The 12903-nt window shown below is 34.7% G+C and overlaps 3 protein-coding genes across 5 annotated transcripts; 2 read left to right on the top strand and 1 right to left on the bottom strand.

Moving 5' to 3' along the window:
* Nucleotides 874-2105, top strand: LOC107635862. Its single transcript, XM_016339414.1, has 2 exons — nucleotides 874-1542; nucleotides 1659-2105. The coding sequence occupies exons 1-2, from the start codon at nucleotides 874-876 to the stop codon at nucleotides 2103-2105; spliced, it is 1116 nt and encodes a 371-aa protein (XP_016194900.1).
* Nucleotides 5382-6686, top strand: LOC107638515 (the record flags this gene model as incomplete). The annotated part of the gene is given in 4 exon segments (XM_016341832.2): nucleotides 5382-5402; nucleotides 5934-6019; nucleotides 6196-6260; nucleotides 6368-6686. Coding segments are annotated over 4 exon segments (279 nt in total), but the record flags the coding sequence as incomplete, so codon positions are not given.
* Nucleotides 6780-12000, bottom strand: LOC107638514 (auxin response factor 1). 3 transcript variants are annotated; one of them, XM_016341831.2, is made up of 14 exons: nucleotides 11840-12000; nucleotides 11635-11712; nucleotides 11144-11259; nucleotides 10725-10820; nucleotides 10583-10639; nucleotides 10275-10427; nucleotides 10089-10173; nucleotides 9840-9930; nucleotides 9544-9708; nucleotides 9190-9309; nucleotides 8858-9099; nucleotides 8308-8771; nucleotides 7542-7732; nucleotides 6780-7453 (listed from the first exon to the last, which is right to left on the bottom strand). In XM_016341831.2, the coding sequence occupies exons 2-14, from the start codon at nucleotides 11675-11677 to the stop codon at nucleotides 7264-7266; spliced, it is 2013 nt and encodes a 670-aa protein (XP_016197317.1). In that variant the 5' UTR covers nucleotides 11678-11712; nucleotides 11840-12000; the 3' UTR covers nucleotides 6780-7263. The 3 variants fall into 3 exon arrangements, with proteins under 3 accessions (XP_016197317.1, XP_016197315.1, XP_016197316.1); XM_016341829.2 differs by having other exon boundaries at nucleotides 8308-8789; nucleotides 11840-11999; XM_016341830.2 differs by having other exon boundaries at nucleotides 6780-7435; nucleotides 8308-8789; nucleotides 11840-11999.

Raw genomic sequence — 12903 nt, 5'->3', positions numbered from 1 at the left:
TATGAGTATTCATTTTATATTTTATTATTTTAGTAAAATTTTTACTTCTAATTTTGTCTAATTGTTTCTAATTTATTTTAGTCACCTTTTTTCTTTCGGCTAATTTTTTATATAGAAAAAAATTGTGTGTAATTCATTATTATGAATAATTAGTGTGTTTTTTTTTAATATGGATTAATTTTTTTAATTTTAAGTAATAAATCGAACCCTCAAATTTAGGGAAATAGAGAGGGTCAGATTTTATAGGATTACAAATCTGAGGGTCAGATTTGTATATTCAAAAAAATTTAAAATAAAAAACTTAAATCTGACCCTCAAATTTGCATTTAAAAAAAAATTTAAAACCACAATTAGACCACAAATCTGACCCTTAAATTTGTGGTATCCATATAAATAAAAAACACACAAACTTTTTACCTTATTTAAAAACATCTGCTTTTACCCCATATTAAAAATACATAGCGTTTTTCTTCCATGTATTTCAATGAAAAATGTTGTTTTATAGAAATCATATTATCCCAATACTTTCTCTATTTAAATCAATGTTGTGAGAAAAACCAGCGCAAGAAAACCCTCCTAATCTTCGCTTCGAATTCAATATGTTGTATTTGTTTTGGTGAATTGTTGTTTTGCTGTTATTGATTCAAAATAAAAACATTGCCACAATTCTGCATTGAATTTCCTAGATGTCTTTATATGATTTGGTTGAATTATGCTTATGATTCTTATATAAATTATAACCCATTGCAAAAGCTCTTCCGTCTTCTTTGCCTTAACTAATTATCCTTTCACATTCTCTCTTGATCTCCCTCTTCTTAGTCTTCTATATTATATTTACATATCCTTACAGCTTCTTCAACCAACACTTTCAACATGGACGAGATTAATCGATGGGCAGACATTGATGAAGATTTGTTGAAAGAAATTTCAAAACGGTTCCATGCCTACCATGATTACATCCAACTTCGATTTGTTTGCAAACAGTGGCGCTTGAAACTTCCAAAGATTCCCAATGAAAACAAAATTCCGTGGTTATTGTTACCTGACGAAACCGTCAAGAATCATTCTGACGAAGACAAGGAGATTCATCATCTCATGCAATTAGGCGTTGCAGATGATGAAACTCTTGATACTTGCGCCCTTGAAGAGAAAAACATTTACCATATCATGCTGCCAGAAATGCAGTCCTACGACAAGTTAATTCGCGGTTCTTGTCATGGATGGTTAATTGTCGTATCCATATCCGATGGCACTATCCAAATGTTAAATCCATTTACAAATCGTAGATTGGATCTTCCTCCAATCTCAACTTTACCCGATGTAATTGATTACCAGCCTGATAATCATGGGAATGAATACACACTGTTGGATTATGATGACGTTACGATGACCGAGGAAAGAGATGAAGTTCATAGATTGCATGTTGTTAAGGTTATTATAAACTCATCTCCTGAGTATGACATTGAAAATTTTGTGGCGGTGGTGATATTCGGACCTTATTACCGGAGGCTGGCCTTTTACAAGCCTGGCAATATGAGATGGGTAGAATTTTCAGGGCTAGAATTTTCGAGAGATGAGTGGTTCATGACATAATATTTTTCCAAGAAAAGATATATGCCGTAAACTATTACGGGCAGCTATACGAATTTGATACAAAGACAAGATCAGGGCTTAAGGGAGGAATCCATGAAAGCAGACCTCCATCTGAAATTCCCCTAGGCCCTGTCAAGTCTAAATATCTTATCGGGTGCGCCAATGGAAGCTTATTGATGTTGGTAAGACACACAGGGAGAAAAGGCGAAGAATTTGAAACTCTTAAATTCGATATCTATGAGTTAAAAAGAAACAGAAAAGAATGGTCAACGATAGATAATTTAGGTAACTCCATACTAGTGATTGGATTTAATTCTTCTGTTCAAATTCCTGTGCCTTCTCTAAGCAAAGGAAATCAGATTTGGTTTACAGATAACCAAATAGATCTGCAATCATCATTTTACCGTCCGGTTGCTCAAGATATCGGCATCTTCGATTTGGACTATGGAAATTTCCAGAGAGTATTGCCAGAAGTGAAGTTCTTTTGTCCTCCTCTTCGGTTGTTACTCTAATTCATACTCCTTAAGCTTTTGTCATTTTTTTTTAAAGATAAATGTTATTTTATTAATATAAAAGTGTTTCCATAAGGAAGGACAAAAGAATTGGACATTTTCATTTATCATCAACTGTGACTGAAAGACTAAGAGTTTAGAAAAGAGTAAAGTAAGAGTAAAGAAAATTAGCAGCATCTATCAGGTATCGCTCACGAGTTTATGCACTAAATTGCTGGCTTCTTTCACTATCTCTGGTGCTGAGCTTATTACATTCTCAAAAACACACCGAATTGAGGAGGGTCTTTTGTCTACTGTCGAATTGAGCTGCTGCCTAGGATAAGACTCGTTGCCACCAATTGAAAAATGTCTCTTCTTCTCTCATCCATAGGTCAGAGATTATTAAGCTTAACCTCCATATTATTGAAGACAGGGGGCATTGAAACAAAGCATGAGAAATTAATTCGGTCTTCAACATGCATCTCTCATCCATAGGTCATGGATTATTAAGCTTAACCTCCATATTATTGAAGACAGGGGGCATTAGAACAAAGCATAAGAAATTGATTCAGTCTTCAACATGCATCTTGGACAAGTAGCAGGAGTGGATGCGAACCGACTGTAAACTTGTTGCAACACCGGAAGCTTTTCATAAAGACTTTTCTATAGAAAAACCTTAATTTTATGAGATAATTTCAACTTAAGCTTTTGTCATTGTACTTTAATCTTTTTATTCTTTCATATTTCAAGTCTTTTAATTTGTTATATATCCTTGAATATTAGTTCTTCCAATTCTCCCTGTATGGTGAATACATGTTTCCAAATTATTATTTAATTTTTACCATTGCTAGAATCATCGGTAAAAATACGTGAACGATCTGTTAAAAAGTGTCTCTAATTAAAAATGAAGGGAAAACAAAAGCCTACATCATTATTGGTGTAAAATGAAAATGATGTATAATATTACATGAATTATTGTATTCTCACAAATACAGTCAATTATTGATGAAAATGTACAGTATTGCTGTCTAAAATACAATACACCCCACAGTTAGAGGGTTGTAATCACTACCATAATGGAAAAGTGACTCGTTTCAGGCCAATGAATCACTTTAACATTTTCATCAGAACAATAATGCAGATGACTGAAACTAACCATAGAAAGTTTCATAGCAGCATAGCAGACACAAGAAAGAAGAAACTATGTTGTTTATCGTCATGATCATCAATTGATCATAACAATTATAGTTATGTAAGACATTATTTGAATCTTTAGGTTAAATGAAAAGTAGCACTTATGGCATACACCAGATGTATAAGAAAAGAAGTTAACTTCACACGCTTTACAGGGATCTCTCACTTCTTGGAGCTAATTGTCATGCAGCACTGCATGCATGATATATGGTACTGTTTACACTGAGAGTTAACCTTTAAGTCATTAACCAAAGAAATGAAACAATCATAAGCATGGTTCTTCACTTTGTATAGTAATTGCTTAAGAAAACATGATCAGAATAAGAATGAAGCAACTCTTACCTTTAAGCGCAAGCCCCTTCTGATACAATGCCTCTGCTAACTGGTCACGAGTTGTTTCCATCTTTTTCCTGATATCCTACAGAAGAGAGATTGGAATATCATGGTACGCTGTGACTTGTGAGAGTAGAAATTTCATTTTTCAGCATATAGGGGACATGAATGACAACATAACAAAATGGTAACAATATTTTTCACCCAACTTTTACATTAAAATAATTTCTAGTTAAATCCCTGGTGCTATATTTTTAAGGTTTGTGGACAGTTTCATAGACCAATAACAACCAGGCTTTGTTGTCACCAATCTTGCATTTTCTGTTAGGTCTGACAGACCCAAATGAACAAAAAGATTGATGTATCTAGATTTTGAAAAAGTTAAAAACTTAAATGTATTTTTAAATTCTCAAAAACTTAAATATCTATAAACCAAAAGATCATGTACCTATTTATCCTTTATTCGAATTTGGGGTGACAAGTGAGATTGGTTGTTGCTTTACATCATGGTAATTGGCAGTGTAGAGAAACATTGAAGTGCAAGAACAGCTACAACAAGATAAAGAGATTATTGTTGTTATAAGGCAGGTGAACCTAAACATTTTCATATTGTCTCTGTCCCTTGTCATGTTGATTCTCATACATGCATGTATAATTTGGTTATGGGAAAGTATGAGGAGCCAATGGAATATTATAGAGGTTTAGGAAATATTAGAGATATAATCATTAGTGTTACCCTTTCCTATTAGCTGAAGCTTTTGAGATGAGTGGTATCATGTACGGTATTAGAATGCTAGATCCGAAAGGTCAAGAGTTTGATCTTTGGTGAACCCCAAAATTAGTTTTAAGCTTTTGAGAAGATGTTTTAATGCACATCATGTATAATTTGGTGATATTTTAACCCCAAATTGGTTATATTTTAATGCACATCATGTATAATTTGGTTATTTTTTTATTACTTAGCTTGTGTTTATGTGAGTAAATTTGTATTATTTTTACCAAAAGTTTTTATTTACTTAAATATCGGACCATATTAATTATCATACATTAACAAAATAATAATATTAGGTATATACTAAAATTAATTATTAATTTTAATGTATTAATATATTTAGATAATTTTTTAATGTTTGGATAATTTTATTCACCGAAACTCATCTTTTATAAATATAACGTTAATTTTATTTTTTCATAAATAAATTTATCAATTTCTTAATCATTCGTAAATAAAAAAAAAAAAAGTAGTTTATTCAATTTTTTTAAACTTTAATAAGGGTCTAAAGATAAATAGTACCAAAACTAAAAGTGATGCCCAAAATGAAAGTCAATAAACGGAAAATTGTCTCGGTTGTTCCGGAATCATTTAATATAAATAAATGTACACGCCATGGAATATTGATGCATATTACATCATTCATGTTTCATAATCATAAAATAGTCATAATAAAAATTATTATCCATACAGTGCTACAATTTGATTGGTTTTAAAACAATTAGGTGGAATTGACTTCAGGCTATTGAAAGCAACACTTTTATTTGGTACTAGTAAGTAAATATTTTGTACTAATATACAAAACTATATATTTATTTCTTTTATTATTGACAACATTTCAAACTGTAGCTAAATGCATTTTGCCACACCTTTGCGAGTAGTAAAGAGAAAACGTGACATTGTGATTTTTTTTTGTTATAGATAGAATCTCCTAATGTTATAAGTTTGTGATTAATTTGTCGCAAATCTAAATTCTAATAAGATAAGATAAGATTACTCTGAATCTTATACATTATGAGGTCAGAATGTCATTGCATCATCTTATTATACTTGGTAGATTATCGAAGCTCCATATTATTTGGCTTTAGCAGCTCAAGTGTTGAGATTATTCCACTATGTTCTTTCTCTTATGTCCTTTGTATACTTGAGTATTTTGTTTCCTAGTTGTATTTTCTCAAACCATAACAAACAACAACAACAAAGCCTTGTCCCACTAAGTGGGGTCGGCTACATGAATCAAACGATGCCATTGTGCTCTGTCATGTATCATGTCTACTGAGAGACCGTTTACATGTAGATCTCGTTTGACCACCTCATGGATGGTCTTCTTAGGTCTTCCTCTGCCTTTCGCCCTTTGTCCATCTTCCATCTCATCCACCCTCCTGACTGGATGTTCTATCGGTCTTCTTTTCACATATCCAAACCACCTGAGACGCGATTCAACTATCTTTTATAAAGTTGCTTTTTTCCTTTCCATGTTTCCATATATTGGCTGTCATTTTGAAAAGATGAGTATTTTGTTTTGAAAAATGTGTCGGCATGGAAACCAGGATGCAGCTTCCCTTTCGGTTACAATCTTGAAGAAGAAATGTCGCAGAAGGATTTTCTTGGGTTGTGATAACCACCCTTTATCCAGGTTACAAAGCTTCCCTTTACTTTGAGACTATGTAAAATGTTATTCATTTGATAATTTGCTTTGCTTTCAAGTTTCACATATTTGTTCATCATTTTCACAAGTGTTAATTGTTTCCATCATTTCCTGTTTAATCATATTTCTTGGAAGACTCTCACACCTTTTCTACATCATGGCAGGCAGGAAGTGATGGATCTAGTCAACCAAAGTGGGAAATTTAGTAAAAGATTTGAGAAATTCACAGGTAAAGACTTGTTTGATTTTGAAAACAGTTGAGATTGAAAATCAAAAGTAATTGATGAATCATAATCACAATTTATCTTGGTTTACCTTTTTTTTTTCTTTCGGTAGGAACCGATGATCCTCTAGGTAAGAGATTAAACAACTCGAGAACGCGCGCCGAGCTAGGGTGGGAGCCCAAGTACACTAGCTTTGCGCATTTTCTTGAGACCCTCTGAATGATTATAACTGCTGAGTATCTTAATTTGTGTTGAAACCAACTTGTTCTATTGTGGCTAAAGTGCTGAGGTTTATAGTATTTTTTTTTTATCCCACATTCTTGTACAGAAAGGATCATCATCATTCACCAGTTGTTAAATGGCCTCAATTTCATTGTGGGCAATAATATATTTATACATTCATACCCATAATATACCGTTTTAAAATACAATTCATCAATTTTGAAATAATGATAGAAAGAAAACGGAAGGCAAAAGCATGTAAACATACCATGTGAAGATACTACCAATTATCTGATCTGAGATAATTCAAATGAAAATTTCGCTTGTTATACATACATTAAATAGTATTCGAAGATTACAGAAGGTTATATACAGAAATGACATACAATACATCGAGATAACTACTCAAGAACCAGAAAAGAAAACCAAAGCATGTGTATTAAGATACTCGATCACAGACTGATTTCTTAATGCTCGGGGGGCATTCAAAACTGAATAAGCTAGGAACATGAACCATTGGCATAAACTAAGCCACGGAAGAAGCAGAGTGCCCAAAAATACCAGAAGCCTATCTTTCCAGGCAGATCAAACAGCGGTATCAAACCAGTCTTCTGCTTGGAAGTGTTGATGCTGCCATGCCGCTTGGGATAAACAGAGTAAACCAGTAGTGGCTCCTATAGTCCATGATGAAGTGCTTGTCAAGTTCATCTAATTTCTCTCGCGTTACACTTCCATTCTGATGTTTATTGTAATATAGCGATGAGTTTTGTTTTTCTACTAGAAGTACTAGCAACCAGGCCCCACAACGGATGACTGATCCTCTGGATTAACACCTGCTTCAGCATCCAGTTTGCTTGGTTTAACCACTTCATTAATTGGAAGTCCAATTTTCGGTGAAAGTTTCTTCACCTCTTCTACTGTGTAGATGAAAATTTTCCTCACGACACTACAGAACTCACTGCAGTAAATTAGCAAGCTAGAGTTTAACATAGACATATGAATACCCTAATAATATGTAACAAAAATATGATTCTATGTAAAAAGCTAGCACCAATGGATCTTACAGCCATGGATCATCTCCAACCATCATCATGTCATCTTCATTATCAGTGTAGACAACCTGCCACTTCTTTTCAGATCCACAGAGCTCACCCTTGATGTCAAACATCTCTTCCAATTTCCAAAGCAGATCCTCATATCCATCAAACCTTGTCAAGTCCACAGCCCTTCCAACAGCCATACCTTGCATGTGAACCTGGAATGATATTAGAATTTTATCAAAAAGAATCTCATTAAACAAGTTGAGGCAGGCACCACCATCTTGTAAAAAAGGAGGAAGTTAACCCTCTTTGCAAGTTCTAGGAAGAAAAAAAAAAAGACGAACCTCTAGATTGAATTGAATCATCCAAAAAGCAGAAGCTTTATAACAATCTTATTGTAGCATTTATGAATAAGTACCTAAGAGAATATTCAACTACCGATAATATGTGGATTCCATTTAAAATATTTTGGTTAGTTGAACCATTTATCATGATTCTGAACGGACTAGGAATGAAGTTTTATTGCGTATCAATGTCAAAAACTTTCAATCCAATCTCATGTATGTATTCATTGTGTCGAATGCTGTCAATCAACGCAGAATCATTCTAAAAAATATATCAGAAGCTACAAATCATCAGACAATTCTGTATGATTAAGACATTCAAATAATTAACCTACAGCTAACTAAAGAAGTGCATAGGGAAAATGTCAAGAATATTCAAGGATTCTAAATGGAAAGCGAATAAATGCATCTTACACCAACATTAAGTACAAGTTATGCTATCTAACCTTTGTGCAGCTTCTTATTTGCCTGCTTTGTGACTCCTGGGGAGACCGCAGGCATGATTTTTCAGCATCACAACTTGCAGAAGGAATATCCGATTGATTAACATTTGATGGTTCAGACTGCTGATCAGACTCACCATCCAAAGATGGAACAGACCTATCATCACCCACCCTTCCTGACAAGATGACAGTTGGCAAACTTTCTTCTGCATGAGCATTGTCAAGTAACTGAATTCCAAAGAGTCTACAGCCATTTCCAGTGCCTTGTCTCTTTTCAGCAGATTCTTTAAGTGCTATAGGTGAAAATGATTCTGTAGAGTTTTCCATCCTATTAGACCAATATATGGACTTGTTGGGTGCAGAGATATTCCCGCCAAAACCAAGAAATTTGGCTGCATTAGAATTGAATTTAGGTGATGGATAGAGGTCTCGGCCATGTTCGCGATAGGAGAAAGATGGAGATTCAACTGGTGGTTTCCATACACCTGGTGCAAAGATAAGAATGTGTGCAAAAGAATAACATTTGCTTGAATAAAGTGTAAGAGCAAGATACCTTGCATTGATGAATCAGGCATTGGTGAAGGCAGGATGGGAGGCCGCGATCTCTTTGTTCTTTGGGCTGGCTGGGAGTTTGCTGGGGTGGTAGATACAAGTGGCTCCAATTCCCATGGAGAAACTCTATCAGGACGCAAAATTGACGATGGTTCATCCCATTGAACCTTCAACGATCGCCACTCAGAATCAGCCCAAACTGATGATGTGCTATCTCCAACGCCAACAATTGTCCCACTGAACCTGTATTCACAAGATAGGAATGTTTATCAGACAGGATGACGTGTTAAACTTAAAATAAAATAAAAAAGGTAAAGCAACTAGCTTGTGCACCTTCTTTCAGGAACCTCATCACCTTCAAATCTCATTTTGAATCTCATACCAACTGAGAGTTTATGATTTCGAGCTTCAAGATATTTATTGATACTCACAATAAACTCCGACCGGCTTGTTCTGAGATAAACTTTGATAATCAGCAGAGCTTATAGTCGTTAAAGTAATAGACAAGAAATAAAATTATCATCCCTATCCCTATCATATATAAAATAAAAATTTTAAATTTTAAAAACTATAAATTAAAAGATGGTACACCAATCTCTCTGAAAAAATGACAAACTGAAAACACCAACATCAAGAATTAAAAGCATACTACAACAAATAATAACTTCGTAGCGCTAAATACAAGACCTGGGTTTGTAAAATACTGAAAACAGTGTTCCGGTGGCAATGGCGTGAGATGCAGTAGCCAGAACACCGAGATGCATGCTGTGACTGGATATAACCGAAGATGGCATGTTGTTTTGCTGTCTCATGAGCCTCCTAACTCCTACTCGGAGCTCTCCATTTTCACCCCTAGAGTAATTCATGGAACAAAAACCAACCACAATGACTAAAACAACAAAATTAAATGAAAACTGCAAGCTATTTTTGTCTTGCTCCTTCAGAAAGAAACAGCACTTCCCCTATTAAAATAAACAACTTGCCTTAAGAATATAAATGCATCACCAGCCACTAATTTTTTGGAACTGACGAAGACACTCCAACCAGTTGTCAGTAAGTGGCGTCTTGGTTGCCCTGCAAATTAGTTTGTGCATTCAGGAACATAACAGACTGAGTGAACATCAAATATCAAATTATACAGATCAACAAAATGATAGATGAGTGTCAAAGACCACACCCATTTATATATGCTTTCAAATAAGGAAATATGAAAACTATAAACCACTTAATACCTCGAAAAATATGCCGAAAATGCCATTCATTCCCATGCAAATCAGTTGCAACCAATTCTTGCCATGGTGGCTGCTGAGACATATCCTGAACAAAATATGGAAATTATGAGGAGGCTAAATATGATCATAATAAAGAACTTTTATGTTTACTTTTTTGTTTTTAAAAAAAGGTTGAAAGATGCAAACCAGTGGTGGCAGACAATCATCCGCATGTCTTCGAAGAACAGAGAAACCTCCATGGGTGCTGGTGTCAGAAGCGGTAAGTGTCTTGCAAAATGAATGGACTGTACACCTTGGTGGCTCAGGCAGAGGATCATCAGGGCTTACCACCTCACTTTGCTAAACCACAACAGAAAGAGAGGGGGGAAAAAAAAGGAGAGAACCCAAAACAAAATACATCATAATAGGAAAGGGACTTGAGAAATAGAATCAAAATAACCAAAAAGATTTAACTATAAAAGTAATATCAAATAAAGAATAAGAGAGGAACTAACATCTGCTTCAGGAAGCAAAGTTATCTGTGCATATACTTCATCGGTTTCAGGTTCAGCCTACAAGCATGATGAATTGATAAGTGAATGACGATCATTATATAACTTGACCAATTTCCAAATGAAAAGGAAAAGTGCAACTCACCCGAAGATGAACATTGACCACTTTACATAGTATCTTAGATGGAAGATTAAAGGAAGGCATTTGCTGCTCTAAACCTTGATTCATAGATGCCTCGAGCTATATAATAATAAACGGCACAGGTAAGAGACTAAAAGAATTCTATAATAAAATAATGGGAACTGAACTTAACAATACCACAAAATCCATGTAATCAATAAAAAATTGGCATGAATTATAGCTCAAGATTAGTCATTCTTCAAAATGAATAAACATAGCTGATAGCTCAGCCTAGTCAACATCAATAAAATCTTCAAGGACTGATAAAAGAACAACTAAGCTACAGCATCCAAGACTTCAGCTAAAGCAAGACTTAGAAAAGCACAAACATCTCACTGGAATTGAAGCAGGATATTAATAATTCAAGGCCATGCAACCTTTACCTGTTCCATATGACCTTGTGGAAAGTAATAAACCCTTTCCCCTTCACGAGGAAGAGTGACAAGAGGTCCAGCACAGGCATGCCACAGTTCCTTGTATAAAGCATCATTGGTTGCCCCTGTAAAAGGATGAATAAACAACAAAAGGGATTTTGAACTTTTTTTTTGCTTCCAGATTTGTTTTCCCTTAAAAAGAAATTTAGAAACAATGCAGAGCCGCTGAGTTAAAAGTCCCTTTTTTAATCCGATTATATCACTGAAATTCAGCTGCAGCTCAACCTGGCAGTTCTAACTAGTGATGTGTGCTACTTCTTTCTTGGTCAGAAATCCAGAAATTACAATCCCAGTTAAACAGAAACGCATTCGAAATCCACCACAGTAAGCATATTGGGGATACCGAGGTAGGCTTGAAAGTAATTTGCATTTGTAATTACGTTTGAGTAAATATAGAATTAACGGAAACTGCGCAAAAGGGGGAAAAAAAAAAGTCAAACCTGCATGAATTGTAGTAGATGACTGAATCTGATTTGAAGCCATATGTTGAAGAAGTTCGTAAGTGGTGTGCTAGTTTGCTGGAGAGGAAAAGAAGAGAAAATGAAAGGAAAATAGAGAAGTGAAGAGAGAGAGTAGATCCAGGTGAGAGAGAGAAGAGAAATGAAATCAGAATGAGAATCGAAGAAAAATGGGGAAAAAGCGTACCTAGTAGAATTGAGAGTAGGCTAGGGTTTGGGAAAGGAAGGGGGAAAGAAGAGCAGAAGAGTGTAGATCGAATTAGATCGCTGATAAGGTCGTGTTTGGTTGAAGCCGACAAGACCCACTCTGTTCCCTTTCGCTGCTGCTACTGCCTCGATTCTTTCACCTATTTCCTTATTTCTATTTCTGTAATAATATCATTTTTTTTTTCTTTTTTTTTTCCTGTATTTTATTTTAGTAGAATTAAAGACATGTTGGAGCGAGTTTAGGAGAAAAGACCATTTTCTTAAGTTATTTTTTTCAAAAATAACTTAAGAAAAATATAACTAAAATATTATATAAAAATCTTTTATTTATTAATTATATTTGAATATAATTATATAAAAATATTTTTATTTATTTATTATGTAAAAAATAATTTGTCACTAACCTTTTTTTTGCAGACATTTTCGTCCTAAGGATTAGAAAATATATTCATGTTTCTGATCCTTCCAACAAATTTATTCATCTGTTGAAGTGACTCCGTTGGATCCGACGAAAAAGTCTGACGTAACTTCCGTTGCATTAACCTGGCCGTTATGGGAGCACACGTGGCATGTAACTTTTTAAACAGGACATATTAGTCCTCCCACACCAAAACGACGCCGTTTCACCAAAACCCCTCCATACACATTGTAATCCCTTTATGCAATATCCATAACACTCATATCACACTCAAAGAATTACTGAAAACTCTAAGAAAAAAAACAATCAAACTCGTTCCTCTCTGTTTCTCCCTCCAAAAATTAGACTACGTAGAAGAGCAATTGTTGCGGTGTGAAGTCAGTGTCGGATGCGGTGAAGAAGGTTGCATTGAGGTCGTGGTTGCTGTCTTCGTTAGAAGGTAAGATCGCCTTGCTTAGCGATGAAGTTTTTGTTATTCATCTGTGAACTAATTTTGAAAGCATTCTGTGTGCATGTTGATAGTGTGGGTAAAAATGGTGTACTGAAGTGTAAAAATCGTTTTTAAAATGTCGTGTGTCGGATTTGAAGGAAGGATTGTGTTAGGGCAAAGGTGTTTCATTCATAAA

This window comes from Arachis ipaensis, chromosome B04 (assembly GCF_000816755.2).
Source record: "Arachis ipaensis cultivar K30076 chromosome B04, Araip1.1, whole genome shotgun sequence".
NCBI classification, from domain to species: Eukaryota; Viridiplantae; Streptophyta; class Magnoliopsida; order Fabales; family Fabaceae; genus Arachis; species Arachis ipaensis.
Note: the sequence above shows the minus strand (reverse complement) of the source record. Positions and strands in the feature narration are given on the sequence as shown.